Source organism: Oncorhynchus mykiss, chromosome 25 (assembly GCF_013265735.2).
Source record: "Oncorhynchus mykiss isolate Arlee chromosome 25, USDA_OmykA_1.1, whole genome shotgun sequence".
In the NCBI taxonomy this organism is placed as follows: domain Eukaryota; kingdom Metazoa; phylum Chordata; class Actinopteri; order Salmoniformes; family Salmonidae; genus Oncorhynchus; species Oncorhynchus mykiss.
In genome coordinates this window covers 18,990,879-19,012,256 of record NC_048589.1, presented here as the reverse complement: position 1 = coordinate 19,012,256, position 21,378 = coordinate 18,990,879, and the positions used below count along the sequence as shown (strand labels likewise).

The 21,378-nt window shown below is 42.1% G+C and overlaps 1 protein-coding gene across 1 annotated transcript; it reads left to right on the top strand.

Moving 5' to 3' along the window:
- The first annotated feature begins 620 nt into the window (after positions 1 to 620).
- Positions 621 to 21,378, top strand: LOC110505510 (zinc finger protein OZF). The gene is made up of 2 exons (XM_021584770.2): positions 621 to 1,350; positions 17,853 to 21,378. Exons 1-2 carry the CDS (start codon positions 876 to 878, stop codon positions 18,935 to 18,937), a joined length of 1,560 nt encoding a protein of 519 aa, XP_021440445.2. The 5' UTR covers positions 621 to 875; the 3' UTR covers positions 18,938 to 21,378.

The window sequence follows — 21,378 nt, the reverse complement described above, 5'->3', positions numbered from 1 at the left end:
ACAGTAGATTGCAATTCCGTCCCCTTTAGCAGTTCTGTCTTGATGGAAAATGTTGTATTTGGGGATGGAAATTTCAGAATTTTTGGTGGCCTTCCTAAGCCAGGATTCAGACACGTCTAGGACATCAGGGTTGGTGAAGTGTGCTAAAGCAGTGAATAAAGCAAACTTAGGGAGGAGGCTTCTGATGTTAACATGCATGAACCCAATGCTTTTACGGTTGCAGGAGTCAGCAAATGAGAGCACCTGGGGACACACAGGGCATGGGTTAACCTCTAAATCCCCATAAGGCTAGGGTAAGTGGACGAGGGTGTGTCTTTTAAGTGTTTGGACCGAAACCTAAAAGTCCTCATGAGTAGAATGGACACTCTTTTTCTGACAGAAATTGTTTATGATGCAATAAATGATAGGAGTACACACCAAACAAAAACATTGTTGATCATTTAAGCTTGTAAAAATTACAAATGAATCACATATTTTATAGCAATACTTGTAATTATTCTTTGTATGATAACTAGTATAGAATATATAAATAATTGTGCACATTTTCCTTCACTTTCACCCAAATTATCAATTTACAAAGTATACAGGATGGGACTCTTATTCTGAAGGATTCCAAAATCCGTGACTCCAAAAGTACGTATTCTTGCCTGTGTCACAGCGGTGTAACTTGCAAGCGTATATTAAACCAAAACATCTGAGCTCTTTAGAATTTTTTTTTGTGTATTAACTTTAGCGATTTTGAACTCACTGTCTGCATATTTACTTGTTACTCCATTTCATGTAATATTTACGTTGTTAGTTAGTACTGGTTAAGATAGCCTTGAACTAGGCTATTCGCTAATGCTAACCAGCTAACGTTAGCTACATCCCCGAACATGACGAGCTACTCCTCCCCTGCGAATGAAGATGTCTGCTGGATGGAGAAAGAAGCTCTGGGTCTGAACATTGTCGTGAAAGAAGAAGAGAACAATATTATAGCGAAAGGAGAGGAAGGGGCAATTACTATCACAGTGAAAGAAGAGGAAAAAGTGGCTTTCGGAATAAAAGAGGAGGAAGACTATGTTACAGTGAAAGAAGAGGATGTAGCTTTTGGAGTGAAAGAGGTGGAGGATGTTGTAGTGAAAGAAGATTATGCCGTTTTTGGAGTGAAAGAGGAGGAGATAACCGTCACAGTGATAGGAGTGGAAGAAGCTTTCAGGGTGAAAGAGGAGGAGGATGTTTCAGTGAAGGAAGAAGAGGACGTTTTTGGAATGAAAGGGGAGATTGAGGGATTAAAGGAAGAGGGGAAGACTGTCACAGTTAAAGAAGAGGATGAAGAAAAAGAGGAGACTAAATATCTGATTAACACCAGTAAGTAGGCGGACTGTCCTAAAAACAGGGGCACAAAATCTGTCTTCAGTTGTTGAACTAATGTGTGGTTTTAAAGTGGCATTTTACTTAAATTCTACACTTGAATATGTTATGTACTGGCTACAAAGAGTGAGGGCCACCAACAAAACGTTAATGGATCGAATGTGTACCATTTTATATTTTCATTGTTTTGATTTTTAATTTTAAGATACCTTGAAGCATCACATTTTTTTTGTTGTTGAAATTATCTGATGTAAAATAGTTTTTGGCCTAATTGCTATCAGCCCATACAAACACATTGAATAACAGATTCACTACATGGACGTGCGGTGCATTCTGGGTGATTCTGGGACAGACAACGGACCAACCAGCACAGGGTGTATTGGGCTTTCCTCATACTCTTGAGGAGGACTATAGTCTCCGGTTACAGCAGTGGCTACAGGCAGAACATCACTACCGGTTTCCACCGACATCTCTGATCGTAGCGGGTGAAGTATGGTTTCAACATCAAAAAGAAAGAAGGACCAAGGCACTCTTCAAATAATTCATTAAAATGCCTTCATTTGTATGGCATGTTCAATGGAAACAAAGTTTTAAAACTCTGACGCATTTTGGCTGCATGGCCTTCGACAGGGTAAGGTAATAAGATAAGGTAATAAATACAATGTCATCTTTTGAACAGCTTTTTCCAATCAACCCTAATTTGAAGAGGGAGTGTTTACATATTTATTTATTTTTCAAACTTTTTATTTAACCAGGTAGGCTAGTTGAGAACAACTGTGACCTGGCCAAGATAAAGCAAAGCAGTTTGACACACAACAACAGAGTTACACATGGAATAAACAAACATACAGTCAATAATACAGTAGAAAAAGTATATATACAGTATGTGCAAATGCGGTAGGATTAGGGAGGTAAGGCAATAAATAGGCCATAGTGGCAAAATAATTAAAAAATAGCAATTTAACACTGGAATGGTAGATGTGCAGAAGATGAATGTGCAAGTAGAGATACTGGGGTGCAAATGAGCAAGATAAATAAGTAAATACAGTATGGGGATGAGGTAGTTGGATGGGCTATGTACAGGTGCAGTGATCTGTGAGCTGCTCTGACAGCTGGTGCTTAAAGCTAGTGAGGAAGATATGAGTTTCCAGCTTCTGTGAATTTTGCAGTTTGTTCCAGTCAAGGCAGCAGAGAACTGGAAGGAAAGGCGGCCAAAGGAAGAATGGGCTTTGGGGGTGACCAGTGAGATATACCTGCTGGAGCGCATGCTACGGGTGGGTGCTGCTATGGTGACCAGTGAGCTGATATAAGGTGGGGCTTTACCTAGCAGAGACTTGTAGATGACTTGTAGGTGGGTTTGGCGATGACTATAAAGCGAGGGTCAGCCAACGAGAGTGTACAGGTCGCAGTGGTGGGTAGTATATGGCGCTTGGAGGCCTCGGAAGGAGTGTTGTATGGCATTGAAGCTCGTCTGGAGGTTTGTTAGCATAGTGTCCAAAGAAGGGCCAGATGTATACAGAATGGTGTCGTCTGCGTAGAGGTGGATCAGAGAATCACCAGCAACAAGAGCGACATCATTGATGTATACAGAGAAGAGAGTCGGCCCGAGAATTGAACCCTGTGGCACCCCCATAGAGACTGCCAGAGGTCCAAACAACAGGCCCTCCGATTTGACACACTGAATTCTATCAGAGAAGTAGTTGGTGAATCAGGCGAGGCAATCATTTGAGAAACTAAGGCTGTTGAGTCTGCCGATAAGAATGTGGGGATTGACAGAGTCGAAAGCCTCGACCAGGTCGATGAAGAGAGCTGCACAGTAATGTCTCTTATCGATGGCGGTTATGATATCGTTTAGGACCTTAAGCGTGGCTAAGGTGCATCCATGACCAGCTCTGAAACCAGATTGTATAGCTGAGAAGGTACGGTGGGATTCAAAATGGTTGGTGATCTGTTTGTTAACTTGGCTTTCGAAGACCCTAGAAAGGCAGGGTAGAATAGATATAGGTCTGTAGCAGTTTGGGTCTAGAGTGTCTCCCCCTTTGAAGAGGGGATGACCGCGGCAGCTTTCCAATCTTTAGGAATCTCAGACGATACGAAGAGATGTTGAACAGGCTAGTAATAGGGGTTGCAGCAATTTTGGCAGATAATTTTTTAGAAAGAGCGGTTCCAGATTGTCTAGCCCGGCTGATTTGTAGGGGTCCAGATTTTGCAGCTCTTTGAGAACATCAGCTCTCTGGATTTGGGTGAAGGAGAAATGGGGAAGCTTGGGCGAGTTGCTGTGGGGGGTGCAGCGCTATTGATCGAGGTAGGGGTAGCCAGGTGGAAAGCATGGCCAGCCGTAGAAAAATGCTTTTTGAAATTCTCAATTATAGTGGCTTTATCAGTGGTGACAGTGTTTCCTAGCCCCAGTGCAGTGGGCAGCTGGGAGGCGGTGCTCTTATTCTCCATGGACTTTGCAGTGTCCCAGAACTTTTTAGAGTTTGTGCTACAGGATGAAAATGTATGCTTGAAAAAGCTAGCCTTAGCTTTCCTAACTGCATGTGTTTATTGGTTCCTAAATTTCCTGAAAAGTTGCATATCACGGGGGCTATTCGATGCTAATACAGAACGCCACAGGATGTTTTTGTGCTGGTCAAGGGCAGTCAGGTCTGGAGAGAACCAAGGGCTATATCTGTTCCTGGTTCAATTTGTTTTGAATGGGGCATTTTTATTTAAAATTGTGAGGAAGGCACTTTTAAAGAATAACCAGGCATCCTCTACTGACGGGATGAGGTCAATATCTTTCCAGGATACCCGGGCCAGGTCAATTAGAAAGGCCTGCTTGCTGAAGTGTTTTAGGGAGCGTTTGACAGTGATGAGGGGTGGTCGTTTGACCGCATGCCGATTACGGATGCTGGCAATGAGGCAGTGATCGCTGAGATCTTGGTTGAAAACAGCAGAGGTGTATTTGGAGGGCAGGTTGGTTAGGATGATATTTACGGATTTGGTGTTGTACCTGGTGGGTTCATCCACAATTTGTGTGAGATTGAGGGCATCAAACAAATCCAACATCACGAAGCGCATTCACTAGTTGCAGACGAAATGTCAAAAAATTCCGTTAGTCTGTAGAAACATGTCAAACGATGTATAGAATCAATCTTTAGGATGTTTTTAACATAAATCTTCAATAATGTTCCAACTGGAGAATTCCTTTGTCTTCAGAAAAGCAATGGAACGAGAGCTACCTCTCACGTGAACGAGCATCAGGAGCTCAAAGCATTCTGCCAGACCTCTGACTCATTCCCCTCTCATTCGGCCCCACTTCACAGTAGAAGCATCAAACTAGGTTCTAAAGACTGTTGACATCTACAACATGACCAATATCCCACTGTATCTTCAATAGGGGCTGAGTTGAAAAACTACAATCCTCAGATTTCCCACTTCCTTGTTGGATTTTTTCTCAGGTTTTTTTCAGGGGGCAATTCACGTATGGTGTCCAGGGCACAGCTGGGGGCAGAGGGTGGTCTATAGCAAGCGGCAACGGAGAGAGACTTGTTTCTGGAAAGGTGGATTTTTAAAATGTAGAAGCTCGAATTGTTTGGGACAGACCTGGAGAGTAAGACAGAACTCTGCAGGCTATCTCTGCAGTATATTCCTAAGCCAGGATTCAGACACGGCTAGGACTTCCTGTTTGGCAGAGTGTGCTAAAAACAGTGAATAAAACAAACTTAGGGAGGAGGCTTTTGATGCTAACATGCATGAAACCAAGGCTTTTACGGTTACAGAAGTCAACAAATGAGAGCACCTGGGGAGTAGGAGTGGAGCTAGGCACAGCCGGGCCTGGATTAACCTCTACATCACCAGAGCAACAGAGGAGTAGGATAAGGGTATTGCTAAAGGCTATCAGAACTGGTCGTCTAGTATGTTCGGAACAGAGAGTAAAAGGAGCCGGTTTCTGTTCGCGATAGAATAGATTCAAGGCATAATGTACAGACAAAAGTATGGTAGGATGTAAATACATTGGAGGTAAACCTAGGCATTGAGTAATGATGAGAGAGATATTGTCTCGAGATGTTTAAACCAGGTGATGTCACCGCATATGTGGGAGGTGGAACTAAATGGTTGGTTAACTTCTTGGTGACGGGGGTAATATTGAGTAGCTTGGATGAAAAAGGTGCCCAGAGTAAACTGCCTGCTACTCTGTCCCAGATGCTAATATATGCATATTATTATTAGTATTGGATAGAAAACACTCTGAAGTTTCTAAAACTGTTTGAATGATGTCTGTGAGTATAACAGAACTCATATGGTAGGCGAAAACCTGAGACAAATCCAACCAGGAAGTGGAAAATCTGAGGTTTGTAGTTTCATTTAAGTGATTGCCTATCCAATATGCTGTGTCTATGGGGCCAGATTGCACTTCCCAAGGCTTCCAGCAGATGGCAACAGTCTTTATAAAGTTGTTTGAGGCTTCTATTGTGGTGTCGAATAAGAGCTGTTTCAACAAGTGGACTAGGCTGAGGCCAATCAGTTGTTTACTACGCGGGCGTTCCTTCTTTTTCCTCTGTAATGAATACGCTATTGTCCGGTTGGAATATTATTGAAGATTTATTATAAAAAGCCCCTAAGGATTGATTGTAAACATCGTTTGACATGTTTCTACAAACTGTAATGGAACTCTTTTGACTTCCGTTTGGATTTTGATCTCGCACATTGTTTCTTTGGAATAATGAACTGAACGCGCAAACTAAAAGGAGGTATTTGGACATAAATATGGACATAATTGAACTTCTTGTGGAAGTGGGAGTCCTGTGAGTGCATTCTGACAAAGATCAACAAAGGTATGTGAAGATTTATAATGCTATTTATGACTTTTGTTGACTCCACAATTTGGCGGGTAACTGTACTTTTGTGGCTGAACGCTGTTCTCAGATTATTGAATATTGTGCTTTTGTCGTAAAGCTTTTTTGAAATCTGACACAGCGGTTGCATTAAGAACAAGTTTATCTTTAATTCTATGTAAAACATGTATCTTTCATCAAAGTTTATGATGAGTATTTGTGTTATTTGATGTGGCTCTCTGCAATTTCTCCGGATGTTTTGGAGGCATTTCTGAACATGGCGCCAATGTAAACTGAGGTTTTTGGATATAAATATGAACTTGATTGAACAAAACATACATGTATTGTTAAAATTGAGTCTTGGGAGTGTCTTCTGATGAAGATCGTCAAAGGTTAGTGATTCATTTTATCTATATTTCTGCTTTTTGTGACACCTCTCTTTGGTTGGAAAATGGCTGAATGCTTTCTGTGACTAGTTGCTGACCTAACATAATGATTTGTTCTGCTTTCGCCGAAAAGCCTTTTTGAAATCGGACAATGTGGTTGGATTAACGAGAAGTGTATCTTTAAAATGGTGTAAAATACTTGTATGGTTGAGGAATTTTAATCATGAGATATCTGTTGTTTTGAATTTGGCGCCCTGCAATTTCACTGGCTGTTGGCGAGGTGGGACGCTTGCGTCCCGAATGATCCCAGAAAGGTTAAGGCATATTGAGCAGGGCTAGAGGCTCTACAGTGAAATAAGACAATAATCACTAACCAGGACAGTAATGGACAATGCATATTGATATTAGGGAGAGGCATGCGTAGCCGGGTGATCACAGGGGTCCAGTGAGTGGTTGGGCTGGCGACACGCCGATTCAGACAGCTAGCAGGCCGGGGCTAGCAAGCTAGCAGAAGGGCCTTAGACGGACGTCTCGACGGAGGAAAGTCTGTTTTAGCCTCCGCGTGCGGTGATGTCGATAGACCAGTCGTGATGGATTAGGGTTCTGAGTTGCAGAGGGGTCCAAGTCCAATTGGCAAAATAGGTATAATGGCCCAAGATATTGTCTGATGGATCTATTCAGCTAACAGTCCAATATGCTCTAGACGGCTAGCAGATGGGCATTCAGGGGACGTTGTGATGTAGGGGACAGTTGAGTACCCCCTCGAGCAGATTACGTCATAGTCCAGTCGTGAAGGATCGGCGGGGTTCCGTGCCCCATACTGGCAGTAGAAGGGGTCCGGGTATTGTAGCCCAGGAGTGGCTGATGGGCCTCTTCAGCTAGTTGGGTGAATGAGCCTAGCATGGGCTAGCTCCAGGCTAATTGGTGCTTGCTTCGGGACAGATATTAGCCAGGAGTAGTCACTCGGATAGCAGCTAGCTAGCTGCGATGATCCAGGTGAAAAGGTCCAGAGCTTGCGGTAGGAATTCGGGGATATGGAGAGAAATTAGGTCCAGTATGCTCTGGTTTGAGTCGCGTTGTACAAACTGGTGAGAGCTTTCCGAGTTAAAGGTTAGCTGATGACCGCTAGCAGTGGTTAGCTGAGTACCAACTAGTAGCTAGTGAGCTGGCTAGCTTCTGTTTGGGGATTCTGGTTCTGAGTTAAATAAAAATACTTTAGAAAAAAACAGATCCACACCACATTGGGTGAGGCGGGTTGCAGGAGAGTTGAGTTGAGGTTTGGAAAAATATATAAAAAGATATATACATGGGACACGACAAGACGAAGGACAAAGACGTCTGACAAGACGAAGGTGTGTTGTCCAATAAAAAATATATTAAAAAAAAAAAAAATAATCAAAGATGGCATCTTGTCAGCCACTTTGATGTCATAATCCTTTGAAATAATGAGCAGATTCGTCTTTGTACATTTATCTAGCATCTCCCATGTAGGGTTTTCTACAAATGCATCCAACTTGAAGTCCATGGCTTTATTGATTTTTATTAGCCTGTGTGTTTATGCAACTTTCAAAATGATTCCACCAGTCTTATAACAGCTCAAGGTGGATGTCAGTGACAAACAACCCAATAATGTATTTTGAACACATATCTGGGCACAGCAGAGCTTCAGAGTAGGTGACTAGAGCGACTACCATACTCATGGGAAAAAAGACCTCAGACGAGCCCCCCTTTTGTTACATTCCCAAGCAAGAAAAAACTAAACTGTCACTCAAACAGAAGGGGGAACTAACAGTCACTGACCAACAACCAAAATGAAACAGGTGGGGTTTTAGGAGGGGTTCAGAAAGACAGTCTTGGGGGGTGTCCACTGAAAGTTGACTAGAAATAACAACTCGAACCTAAAAGACACCCACCATGAGCACCCACTAAATTTGCCCAAGAACAGGCAAACAAAACTTAAAAGCACACCAAACTTAGACAGGAAGCAAACCACAAAGGTGGCAAAAACTGAAATTGGAAAGATTAAATAAAGGATTGTTTGTCAAAATAGGGCGCATCAACTAAAGTTGTTCACCCTCTGCATCTATCTGGAACACTGGGCCAGCCACTCTTAAATAGCACCTGGGCCAGCACAGGTGAAACACCTTACCACTAATGAGACGGCAACCAGTACGTACAGGTGTAACAGGTGTGACACCAATCGGTGCGCACCCTGTGCTAAAGAGCTAGCTATACATGCTAAAGTCCAACCTCAAAACATAAATGAGAGAACCAAAACCTGTAACACTTTGCAGTTGCAACATCACAAGCCCATAAAAAATGCACATTTACATAGATGTTAATTTGTCATGCTGCAAAATCTCTGTAAATGTTTAAAAAAAAATACATAGCCACTGGTGATGCCATAGAACAGGGGTAGGCAACTAGATTTAGCCACAGGCCGATTTAAAAAATATCTATATTTTTTCCCCCTCCAAGCCAATGGTCATGGAGCCAGAACATAATTATACTGTACAAAAATATAAACGCAACATGCAACAATTTCAAATCACTCGCTGGCCAGTTTTGACTCAGTTTTCCAACCGATATCGCCTTGAATAGCAGCATTTGGCGTGTATTTACCCACACAAAGTTAAAATCGGTTAGCATGGTTAAGCATGGTTAAAAACAGAATTAAGTATAATTTCTGTGCCCCATACTGCTGCAACGTATGTAATAATAGGTAGTACTAATGAATCAAACAGTTTTGTAAAACATTTAAAAAGATAGGCCACCCATGTCTTTACACTTTAATGATGGCACAAAGGGCACGATTTGCATGCTTAGCTAGAGTGTTGGCGAACTACTCTGAAAATATAGCTTACCAAGCTACCAATTATTTCACACTGGAAGAAGTTAAGCTACGCTAAAGCTATCCTTAATAAAAAAATATAGTTTACTTAACTAAAGTCACTTTGAAAAGTGTATCACTACATTCAAATTACTTCGTGATAAATTATATCTAAATCTGAACTGTCAGACTACAAATTGCAAGAACACATCACTCTGGAATCAGATGTTAACAGAATGTATAATTTAGCCCAGTGGTTTCCAACCTTTTTCTGTCACTTTACCACCAACTGAATTTTGCCCTGCCAGGAGTGCCCCTGAAGTACCCCTTCATGTGCATTTTAACAGTAGGCCAATGGTCTCATGAGTTTTCTCAAGTACCTCAAATGATTTGTTACTTTTATTTTCTATTTACTAAAAACTGCATTGTTGGTTAAGGGCTTGTAAGTAAGCATGTGACAAATAACGATTTGATTTGGTCCTAGTACCCCTGCTTGGGAACCACTGATTTAGCCTATTAAACACAAACTATGTTTCAAGTGAGAATTAGGTAAGTCTGATGGCATAAAAATAATATTTGACTCATATTTTATTTGAGAAAAAGCAAAGAGCAAAATACTTTTTATCTACAATGCAATGGCAAAAAGTATATAACTACTCAAAAGACTTCTAGGGATGGGCACGGTTATTTGAATATTTAAAAAATGCTTTGTCAAAAATGTAATTAAAATATCTGTGACATTGCTACATAGCCTACGACGATAGACCATTTCGTACAGTTTTATGACCGTTTTTATGAGTGCGCCCCATAAAAAAGACTCACTGAACAATAAACGCAACATGTAACAATTTAAGATATCACTCAGTTACATTTCATAAGGAAATCAGTCAATTTAAATAAATTCATTAGGCCCTAATCTAACCCTAACAGGACACTTCATAAATGCGGGTGCATGTTCACCACCACAATTGCAGCATTTAGGTGCATGTTCACCACCACAATTGCAGCATTGAGGCTCAGCTGGCATATAATACTCCTCCTGTCTACATACACATGACCAAATAATTTACATTTATTTCACTCCATGGGAATCTCATATACCCAAATACACGTGAGACTCCAACTACCATGCTGGTCAGTCATTGTGCACCAACCACTTGATCAGTGTCGCCTCAGTGTCTTTAGATATTTTTGTCAGATGTTACTATGGAATACAGAAGTATAATTACAAGAATTTCATAACTGTCAAAGGCTTTTATTGACAATTACATTAAGTTGATGCAAAGAGTCAATATTTGCAGACCCTTCTTTTTCAAGACCTGTGCAATCCGCCCTGGCATGCTGTCAGTTAATTTCTGGGCCACATCCTGACTGATGGCCGCCCACTCTTGCATAATCGATGCTTGGAGTTTGTCAGAATTGGTGGGTTTTTGTTTGTCCACCCGCCTCTTGAGGATTGACTACATGTTCTCAATGGGATTAAGGTCTCAGGAGTTTCCTGGCCATGGACCCAAAATATTGATGTTTTGTTCCCCGAGCCACTTAGTTATCACTTTTGCCTTATAGCAAGGTGCTCCATCATACTGGAAAAGGCATTGTTCGTCACCAAACAGTTCCTGTATGGTTGGGAGAAGTTGCTCTCTGAGGATGTGTTGGTACCATTCTTTATTCATGGCTGTGTTCTTAGGCAAAATTGTGAGTGAGCCCACTCTCTTGGCTGAGAAGCAACCCCACAAATTAATGGTCTCAGGATGCTTTACTGTTGGCATGACACAGGATTGATGGTAGCACTCACCTTGTCTTCTCCAGACAAGCTTTTTTTCTGGATGCCCAAACAATCAGAAAGGGGATTCATCAAAGAAAATGATTATACCCCAGTCCTCAGCAGTCCAATCCCTGTACCTTTTGCAGAATAGCAGTCTGTCCCTGATGTTTTTCCTGAAGAGAAGTGGCTTCCTTGCTGCCCTTCTTGACAGCAGGCCATCCTCCAAAAGTCGTTGCCTCACTGTGCATGCAGATGGACTCACACCTACCTGCTGCCATTCCTGAGCAAGCTCTGTACTGGTGGTGCCCTGATCCCTCAGCTGAATCAACTTTAGGAGACGGTCCTGGCGCTTGCTGGCCTTTCTTGGGTGCCCTGAAGCCTTCTTCACAAGAATTGAACCGCTCTCCTTGAAGTTCTTGATGATCTGATAAATGGTTGATTTAGTTGAAATCTTACTGGCAGCAATATCCTTGCCTGTGAAGCCCTTTTTGTGCAAAGCAATGATGACGGTATGTGTTTCCTTGTAGGTAACCATGGTTGACAGAGGAAGAACAATGATTCCAATCACCACCCTCCTTTTGAAGCTTCCAGTCTGTTAGTCAAACTCAATCAGCATGACAGAGTGATCTCCAGCCTTGTCCCCGTCAACACTCACACCTGTGTTAACGAGAGAATCACTGACATGATGTCAGCTGGTCCTTTTGTGGCAGGGCTGAAATGCAGTGGAAATGTTTTTTTGGGGATTCAGTTAATTTGCATGGCACTGAGGGACTTTGCAATTAATTGCAATTCATCTGATCATTCTTCATAACATTCTGGAGTTTATGCAAATTGCCATCATACAAACTGAGGCAGCAGACTGTGAAAATGTATATTTGTGTCATTCTCAAAACTTTTGGCCACGACTGTACATGATTCCATATGTGTTATTACATAGTTCTGATGTCTTCGCTATTATTCTACAATGTAGAAAATAGTAAAAATAAAGAAAAACCTATGAGTGTTCTAAAACTTTTGACCTTTAGTGTATAACAAAAATATTCCCATTCAAGTCAACATTCTCTGTGTGGACCAGCAACCATCTTTGTGGTACCATTTCAAAGTTGACGTTTAAATTGTATTGTCAGCCAAAATATGACACCCACCCTGTATTCAAGAACATGTTGTCTCAACTGATGGCGGGCACAACACAACCTCAGATGATGTAAAATAGATTCTATGCTAAAACATGCAAGTTTATGCAATTGGGGGGAAAAAATGTTTTAATACAAATGATCAAATAGTTTGACAGCATTGTTTGTAAGATTTTAAAATTGTATCAATCTCAAACGTTTATCTTTTCCAGTGAAAAAGACGTAGATGTCTCATGGTAAGCCAAATAGGGCAACGTTGAGCACCTTTTATTTCTTGAATGTTTTGGAATTCAGGTCCAAAAGGTCACTTTCTGAGCACTTCTACAATGGGCAAGTATGTATGGAGGGTTTTGTTCAAATCAAAAGGGGTGCTATCAAAAAGTGATTGAATTCAAATGGATTTAATCCTACCCTGCTTGCAGGTAGGGTGCACACACGTTTTGGGGTATATATTATGCAGCGTTTATAAATTAAGCCCCAGGACATTTTAGCCAAAAACCTGGTTGCGTCTGCCAGGAGGCTGAAAGTTGTCCAGAAGTGGATCTTCCAGCAAGACGACAACCCCAAGCAAAGATCAAAATCCACAAAGAAGTTGTTAATTGACCACTAAGTTAAGATTTGACAATGGTCTTCTCAGACACTTGACTTGAACCCAATTGAAAGGATGTTGAAAGTTCTAAGATTCCTACCAATCTCATACAAATTCTGTGGGAAAACACACGAGAGTAATAAAAATAAATGCCTAGCTTTTGGAAAGCAGTGTAAAAAGTGTGGAAAGGACAATCATTTTGTTGCAGAGTACATGTCAAAGCAAGGGAAAGGAAAATCAGTGGATAAAGTGGCTGAGACAGACGAGAAATACAAGGAAATTCTGAGTGTTACTGCAGAGAGTGTAAACATTGTAAAATACACAACAGACGAGACCTAGTCAGTTTTTTTTCAACAATGCTCATTGGCAAACAACTAGTGAGATTTCAGTTAGATTGTGGAGCAAGCTATTATCCTGATAAATCTTCTGAACCCGGTCACTCAAATTTGAGAAAACAAAACAAGTCTTAGTGATGTACAACAAGATCACACTAGAGCCAATGGGCAAATGCAAGATTAAACTGAAAAACAGATTCAATACTAGGCAGTAAAGCAGTTCAGGCCATGAACCTAGTGAAAGTGCAGTTTGAGAACAGTCTTGCTGTGGATAGCATTGAAACAGAGGGCCATTGAACTATGGAGAACATAAAAGAGAGAATATTCCGATCTCTTCACAGGAGAATCTACAAGTTTGAGATGGACCACAAGGTGGAGTCAGTGAAACTACCTAAAGGAAGAATAGTTCCAGTCACAATGATGAAGAGTTGAGCAGCCTTCAAGGCAGAAGGATTATTACACTGGTGGAGAAAAGCACAGACTGGATAAGCAGCCTTGTGATTGTACAATTGTAAACTGAGAATATGTGTAGACTGCAGACCACTAAAGATAAGTCACTTTCCTCTGCCAACAGTAGATGTCATCTTACTGGACCTATCAAAAGCAAGAGTATTCAGTGTGTGACTTCAATAATGGTTTCTGGAATGTACAGCTAGAAGAAGAATCAAGCTATCTGACTACATTCTCTACACTGTGGGAGTTACAAATGATGGAATATGCCAATGGGGATTATCCCAGCAACCTGAAATGTTCCTAAGGAAATTGAGCGAAGCGTTGGAGGGTTTACCCAGAATACACGTCATGGCAGATTATATTTTGATTTCGGGAGAGGGTGATATGCTGGAGATGGCGAAAAGCGATGTCATACACTACTACTCGTTTCAAGATGAACTGAGTGTTCAAGATGGAATCCTATTCAGAGGAGAAAGAGCAGTTATCCCAGACCCTCTGAGGTGAAATAACTAACTGGATTCACTCTTCTCACATTGGGATTGAAAGATTTCTCAGGAGGTCAAGAGAATGTGGCAAGACATGAACAAACGGGTTAAGACATTGATAGAAAAGTGTTACATCTGCAGGTCTATGGATGCAAAAGAACAAAAGGAGACACTTTGTCCACATCTGTAAACAGCCCATCTATCTACCTACCTCATCCCCATACAGTATTTATTTATTTATCTTGCTCCTTTGCACCCCAGTATCTCTACTTGCACATTCATCTTCTGCACATCTACCATTCCAGTGTTTAATTGCTATATTGTAATTACTTCGCCACCATGGCCTATTTATTACCTTAACTTACCTCATTTGCACTCACTGTATATAGACTTTTTGTTTTGTTTTGTTCTACTGTATTATTAACTATGTTTTGTTTATTCCATGTGTAACTCTGTGTTGTTGTATTGTGTTGAATTGCTATGCTTTATCTTGGCCAGGTCGCAATTGCAAATGAGAACTTGTTCTCAACTAGCCTACCTGGTTAAATAAAGGTGAGAAACATGAGCTCCCTAGCCGATCATGGAAAAAGGTAGGCACAGACCTGTTTACCTTTGACAACCGAGATGATCTGATTACAGTGGATTATTTTTCCTACTTATGGGAAATTGACTACAGTACCTACCTGACAAAGTCCACTACTGTGATCCGCAAGCTTAAATCACACTTTGCAAGGCAAGGGATACCAAATGTCTGTTTCTCTGATAATGGACCTCAGTATTTCCTCAAAGTAATGGGAAAGCAGAGTCCGTCATTAAGACGTCAAAACATCTGATGCTGAAAGCCAAAACAGCAGGCAAAGACCCTTACCTGGCTTCACTGGACCATCGCAATACCCCTTCGCAAGGACTGAACGCGAGCCCAGCTCAAAGACTGCAGAGTAGGAGAACCAGAATCCTTCTACCCATAAGGGACAGTCTTCTACAACCAGAGATAAAAACAAACAAGACAAGGTCTGATACAACAAAAAACAAAAAACAAGCAACCTACTATGACAGAAATGCTAAGGACATGGAAATTTGGATTTGAACACACACGTTCTCCTTCTCTCAATCTGTGGAACCACACACATTCTCAAGAAAAGCGACAGTGCTGAAATCTGTGGACGTCAGATCATACCAAGTTCAACTTGACACTGGAGGTATTCATAGGAGGAATCGTAGCCATCTCAGATGGGATCATAACTCAACCACAGAGCAAAGTCAACCTGGGACTGTTGGGACAAACAGACTGATGGAGACCATTTCAACTCCAGATAGTGCTACTGGTGACACACAAAACATTGTCACTACCAGATCAGGCCACACAGTAGTTAGACCAGAGTACCTGGAAGACTTTGAATATTGACTTCGAAAAACCAAAATGGACAGAAAATGTGTTTTTTAAATAAAGAAAATGGAATAGAAAAGTGACAGCTGACCCTGAGGAAAAGGGGGGGTGAACATGTTTGAAACTGTTTTGTTTTATGTCACTGGAAGTGAATATATACTGAACAAAAATATAAACGCAGCATGCAATAATTTCAATGATTTTACTGAGTTACAGTTCATAGAAGTAAATCAGTCAATTGAAATAAATTCACCTAATCTATGGATTTCACATGACTGGGCAGGGGGGCAGACATGGATGGGCCTGGTAGGGCATAGGCCCACCCACTTGGGAGCAGATATTACAGATATAAATACTCCTCAGCACCCCTCTCCCCCTCCTCAGACAGAAGATCCTACAGGGGATTAAGCTGGATGTGGAGGTTCTGGGCTGGCATAGTTGCACGTGGCCTGTAGTTGTGAGGCCAGTTGGCTGTACTGCCACATTTTCTGAAACGACATTGGAGAGGTGGCTTATGGTAGAGAAATTAACTTTAAAGTCTCAGGCAACAGCTCTGTTGGACATTCATGCAGTCTGCATGCCAATTGCAGGCCCCCTTAAAACTTGAAACATCTGTGGCATTGTGTTGTGTGACAAAACTACACATTTTAGAGTGGCCTTTTATTGTCCCCAGCAGAAGGTGCACCTGTGTAAAGATCATGCTGTTTAATCAGCTTCTTGATATGCCACACCTGTCAGGTGGATGGATTTTCTTGTCAAATGAGAAAAGCTCACTAACAGGGATGTAAACTAATTTGTGCACAAAATGTGAGGGGAAAAAAACTTTTTGTGTAGGGAAGTTTCTGGGATCTTTTATTTCAGCCTATGAAACACGGGACTGACACTTTACATGTTGCGTTTTATATTTTTGTCCAGTATATTATTTTTCAGTATTAATTGATATTGGGTAATTCTGACAGTGTTGAGACACTGTATACAGTTGTGTGATTATGTTGTTATGGTCAGATTTCACACAAATAAGAGAAAGGATGTAACAATAGTATTGCTATGTGTTGCAGTGTGGACACTAATGTGAGCAGTAGATGGGGGGGCTTTACTTGGCTCATTGCTCTCTAGCGACTCCTTGTGGTATGCCAGGCGCCTGCAGGCTTACCTCGGTCTTCAGGTGAACGGTGTTTCCTCTGACACAGTGGTGCGGCTGGCTTTCTGGTTAAGTGGGCAGGTGTTAAGGATGCATGACTCGACCTTCGCCTCCCGAGCCCATTGGGGAGTAGCATTGATGAGACAAGATCGAAGTTGGGGATGATTTTCACTGATTTTGCTACACAATCATTATTCAAAACTCCTGCTTTGAAATGATCTATGTATTTTTTATTTATTTAAAAAAATATTTTACCCCTTTTTCAACCCCAATTTCGTGGTATCTAATGGTCTTGTCTCATCGCTGCAACTCCCGTACGGACTCGGGAGAGGCGAAGGTCAAGAGCTGTGCGTCCTCCGAAACGCAATCCAACCAAGCCGCACTGCTTCTTGACACAATGCCCACTTAACCCAGAAGCCAGCCACACCAATGTGTCAGTGGAAACACTGTACACCTGGTAACCGTGTCAGCATGCACTGCGCCCGGCCCGCCACAGGAGTCTCTAGTGTGCAATGGGACAAGGACACCTCTGCCAGCCAAACCCTACCTAACCCGGATGACGTTGGGCCAATTGTGCGCCGCCCCATGGGTCTCCCGGTCGCGGCCGGCTACGACAGAGCCTGGACTCGAACCCAGAATCTTTAGCGGCACAGCTAGCACTGCGATGTAGTGCCTTCGACCACTGCGCCACTCAGGAGGCCTCGCTTTGAAAGTGTCTGCCTGTCCCTGTTTCGCTGTCGGCTGCTGTGTGAGCAAGCCACTTTCACTCCCTCCCACTGTGGGCACAGAGAAATGGAATGATACAGATTAGTAAACAGCAATATCAGGCTGAATCTCTACATTATTTGTTTTGTAGAATCTCAATGGTGTTATAAGGTCCTTTAGGTGTTTTGTTATTAGATAAGAAAGACTGATCCAGTTAATATAGTTTTGATACCATATCGTATAGCCTATCATAACAACCAACTCATGTCTAATGTCATGACATTTGGTTGTGATCTTGCATTTACGTATCTTTTCAATCAATTAAGAGAACAGAATGAAGACAACTAATCCACATTTTGATTTGGATTAAATATTTTAAAAACTGGATTAAACCTCATAGAAGTGTTATTATCATGTGACGTTTTCATTCAGGTCTCTCTGTTTAACTAAATGCTGTTTGTCTTTGGCAGGACAGAGACCAGACTCTTGCTCTGACAGTGGGAAGAATCCTTCAGGGGAACCAGAACAAGAGAAGCCCAAACCAGCAAGACCACATCACTGCTCCCACTGCGGAAAGGGTTTTAGGTGGTTAGGGAAGCTGAAAGACCATGAAAGAATCCACACTGGAGAGAAGCCTTACCATTGCTCTCAGTGTGAAAAATGTTTTATCCGGTTATGGGACCGGAATATGCATGAGAGGACACACACAGGAGAGAAGCCTTACCAATGCTCAAAATGTGTAAAACGTTTTGCTCAGTTGAGGGGCCTGAAAATGCATGAAAGGGTACATACAGGGGAGAAGCCTTATCACTGCTCCCAGTGCGAAAATAGATTTTTTTCATCAGCGGGCCTGAAAAAACATGAGTGGACACACACAGGAACAAAACCTTACCTCTGCTCCCAGTGTGGAAAAGATTTTATCCACGCAGGTCAACTGAAAGATCATGAGAAAATACACACAGGAGAAAAGCCGTACCACTGCTCTCAATGTGGAAAGAGATTCATCAATGTATGGAACCTGAAAAAGCATGCAATCATACATACAGGAGAGAAGCCCTACCACTGCTCCCAGTGTGAAAAGAGTTATACCCAATCAGGGGACCTTAAATCACATGAGAGGACACACACAGGAGAAAGGCCATACCACTGTTCCCAGTGTGGTAAGAGCTTTACCCGGTTAAGGCAACTCAAAGAACACAAGAATAAACACACAGGGGAGAAGCCACACCACTGCGTTCAATGTGGAAAGACTTTTACCCGATTAGGGCAACTGAAAGAACATAAAATGATACATACAGGACACAAGCCTTTCCAATGCTCACAGTGTGGAAAAAGTTTCATCCAGTTAAAGACCCTGAAAAATCATGAGAGAACACACACCGGAGAGAAGCCTTACCACTGCTCCCAGTGTGGAAAGAGTTTTACTAAATTAGGGAACCTGAAAGTACATAAGAGAATACACACAGGAGAGAAGCCATTCCAATGCTCTCAGTGTGGAAAGTGTTTCAGCCAGTTAGGGGACCTGAAAAGGCATAAAATAATACACAAAAGATAATGCTTACCTCTTCTCCGAGTGTTGAAATTGATATTTCACATCACACAGACTTAAAGTCAATCAAAGAACAAATCCAGGGGGAGCACGTGATGCCGCGGAGCTGAGCAGACGTTGACAAACCGAGCTCTTCAAAGTTATTCTATTTTTACCTATAAAACAACATTGAAACAATATTCTAACATCGGCTGAAAAATTGTCAAGTACCTTCCCAAAGAGCCATGGACCTCCGACCAAGAGGCAAGAAGGACGACCAAAACGTTGTTGATTCCCAAGATAACGATAACGCTACAGCTAGCAAGATTAGCATTAGCCCTCATAACTCAGACGACAGTTCCAGACTGTTGCTCTCAGCAGCCTCTTGCGAGCCTGCCGGGAAATTCAGGATGGTAACAAAGGTCTTTCTATGAAAATTGATAAGAAATCGGCTGAACACCATTCTTCCATTGACAACCTGAAATCCTCTGTGAATGATCTCCTTTTGAGAATGACTGAGGCAGAGTTGCGCATTAGCACAGTTGAAGATACCATCGCTCGACATGACCAGGTCTTGATAAAACTGCAAAAGGACAATGCCTACCTCAAAAACATGGTAGATCAGATGGAGAACCAGAGTAGACGTAGTAATATCCGTGTGGTGGGATTAAAAGGACAGCAAGGGCCGTGACCCGGTCCGTTTCTTCACTCAATGGATCCCGGAGGTCCTAGGCATAATCAACTTCACCAAGCCGCTGGAAATCAAACGCGCCCACAGAACATCAGCGCCGAAAACCCGGCCAGATGAGCCCCCACGGGCCGTCCTGATCAGGTTCCTCCGTTTCCAAGACCGAGAGAAGATACTGCAACTCGCAAGAGCCAAAGGGGACATCACCATCGATGGAAAGAGGGTCAGCCTTTTCCCAGATATGAGCGCGGATCTCGCCAGATGTCGCAAGCAGTTCAGACCTGCCGCCAAAGCACTGAAGGAGAAGAACATCACCGGCTACCTCATCCACCCTGCGCGGATGAAAGTTCAGTACAAAGGCCGAAGCCATCTCTTCAATCGGTGATGTCACTCGCTCTGAGGCCTTGAAGTAATTGTTCCCCTTGCTCTGCAAGGGCCGCAGTTTTTGTGGAGGGATAAGGTAACGATGCTTCTTGGGAGGCAGTTGTTGATGTGTGCAGAGGGTCCCTAGTTTGAGCCCAGGTTGGGGGCGAGGAGAGGGACGGAAGCAAAACTGTTACATTGATGCTGTTGACCCGGATTACTGGTTGCTGAGGAAAAGGAGGAGGTCAAATGGGCGTCAAATGGTGGGGGTTGAGTGTAACCGGTGTGAAATGGCTAGCTAGTTACCGGGGTGCGCGCTAATAGCGTTTAAATTGGTGACATCACTGAGACCTTGAAGTAGTTGTTTCCCCTGCTCTGTAAGGCAGGTAACGATGCTTCGTGGGAGACAGTCAATGTGTGCAGAGGGTCCCTGGTTTGAGCCCAGGTAGAGGGACTGAAGCTACACTATTCTCGTGCTTAAATTCAAGGTCAGAGAAAAGTGCATTAAAGACAATTACGTTCCATTTACGCACGCTGAACTCCGGTCGGAATTCCCCCGTAAGGGAATAGTATGGTCACATCAATATGAATGTGAAAAAAGAACAAACAGAGAAAAAACTAATTAACATATAACAGTATTAATTCATCGTGTACATATTCATATTAAGGATCTATGTTTGTGTATATTAAAATATTTGTAAGAAATATGAGAACTTTATTTTGAAGTTAAAATTACATTCTTTGCCAATATAAAAAACATATTTTTCCTAAACTCCTAAACCCAGGAGATGGTGATGTGAGTCTTTCAGGTGCTTCTAGGGCGCCGTAAAATCTAGTGGACGGGACGCTTCTTCAAGGCTCTTTGCTATCTGGGATTGGCATGAAAAATCTCCATTGAAGTTTAAGTGTTTAGGGTAGGGATGTCCAAATGAGCCAGGATAGCACTGACCTTTCCTCAAGGCTTCCACTATTTACCACAGTCAATATTGGATATATTGTAAAAATTCCCCCAAATAATAAAATAGCCTTTTGGTCTTAATTTAAGGTTAGCAGTGTGGTTAAGGTTTAAAATCACATTTTAAGAAGATACATTTTATAAATGGGTGGGGTGTGTGACTGTGTGGCTGTGGTAACTAGTCAGCCTGTTGTGTTGTTTCACGTTAATTAATTCTGTGTTCCTGGTCCAAAATGTCTGCCCCATTATAGCTGATTCTAAATCCATAATAATACATATATAATCACCTAATGTTGTGTTAGATCTTTGTATCAATTTACGTTCTTGTGAACATTACAAGTTTTGAACTTCTGTTTGCTATTTATGGCCTGTAGGCCTCATTGGCCTGAGCTCATACAACTCGTTTTTGAGTGACAAAAAGCATAATGTATGGATTATTTTGACTATAATAAATACTCAGAT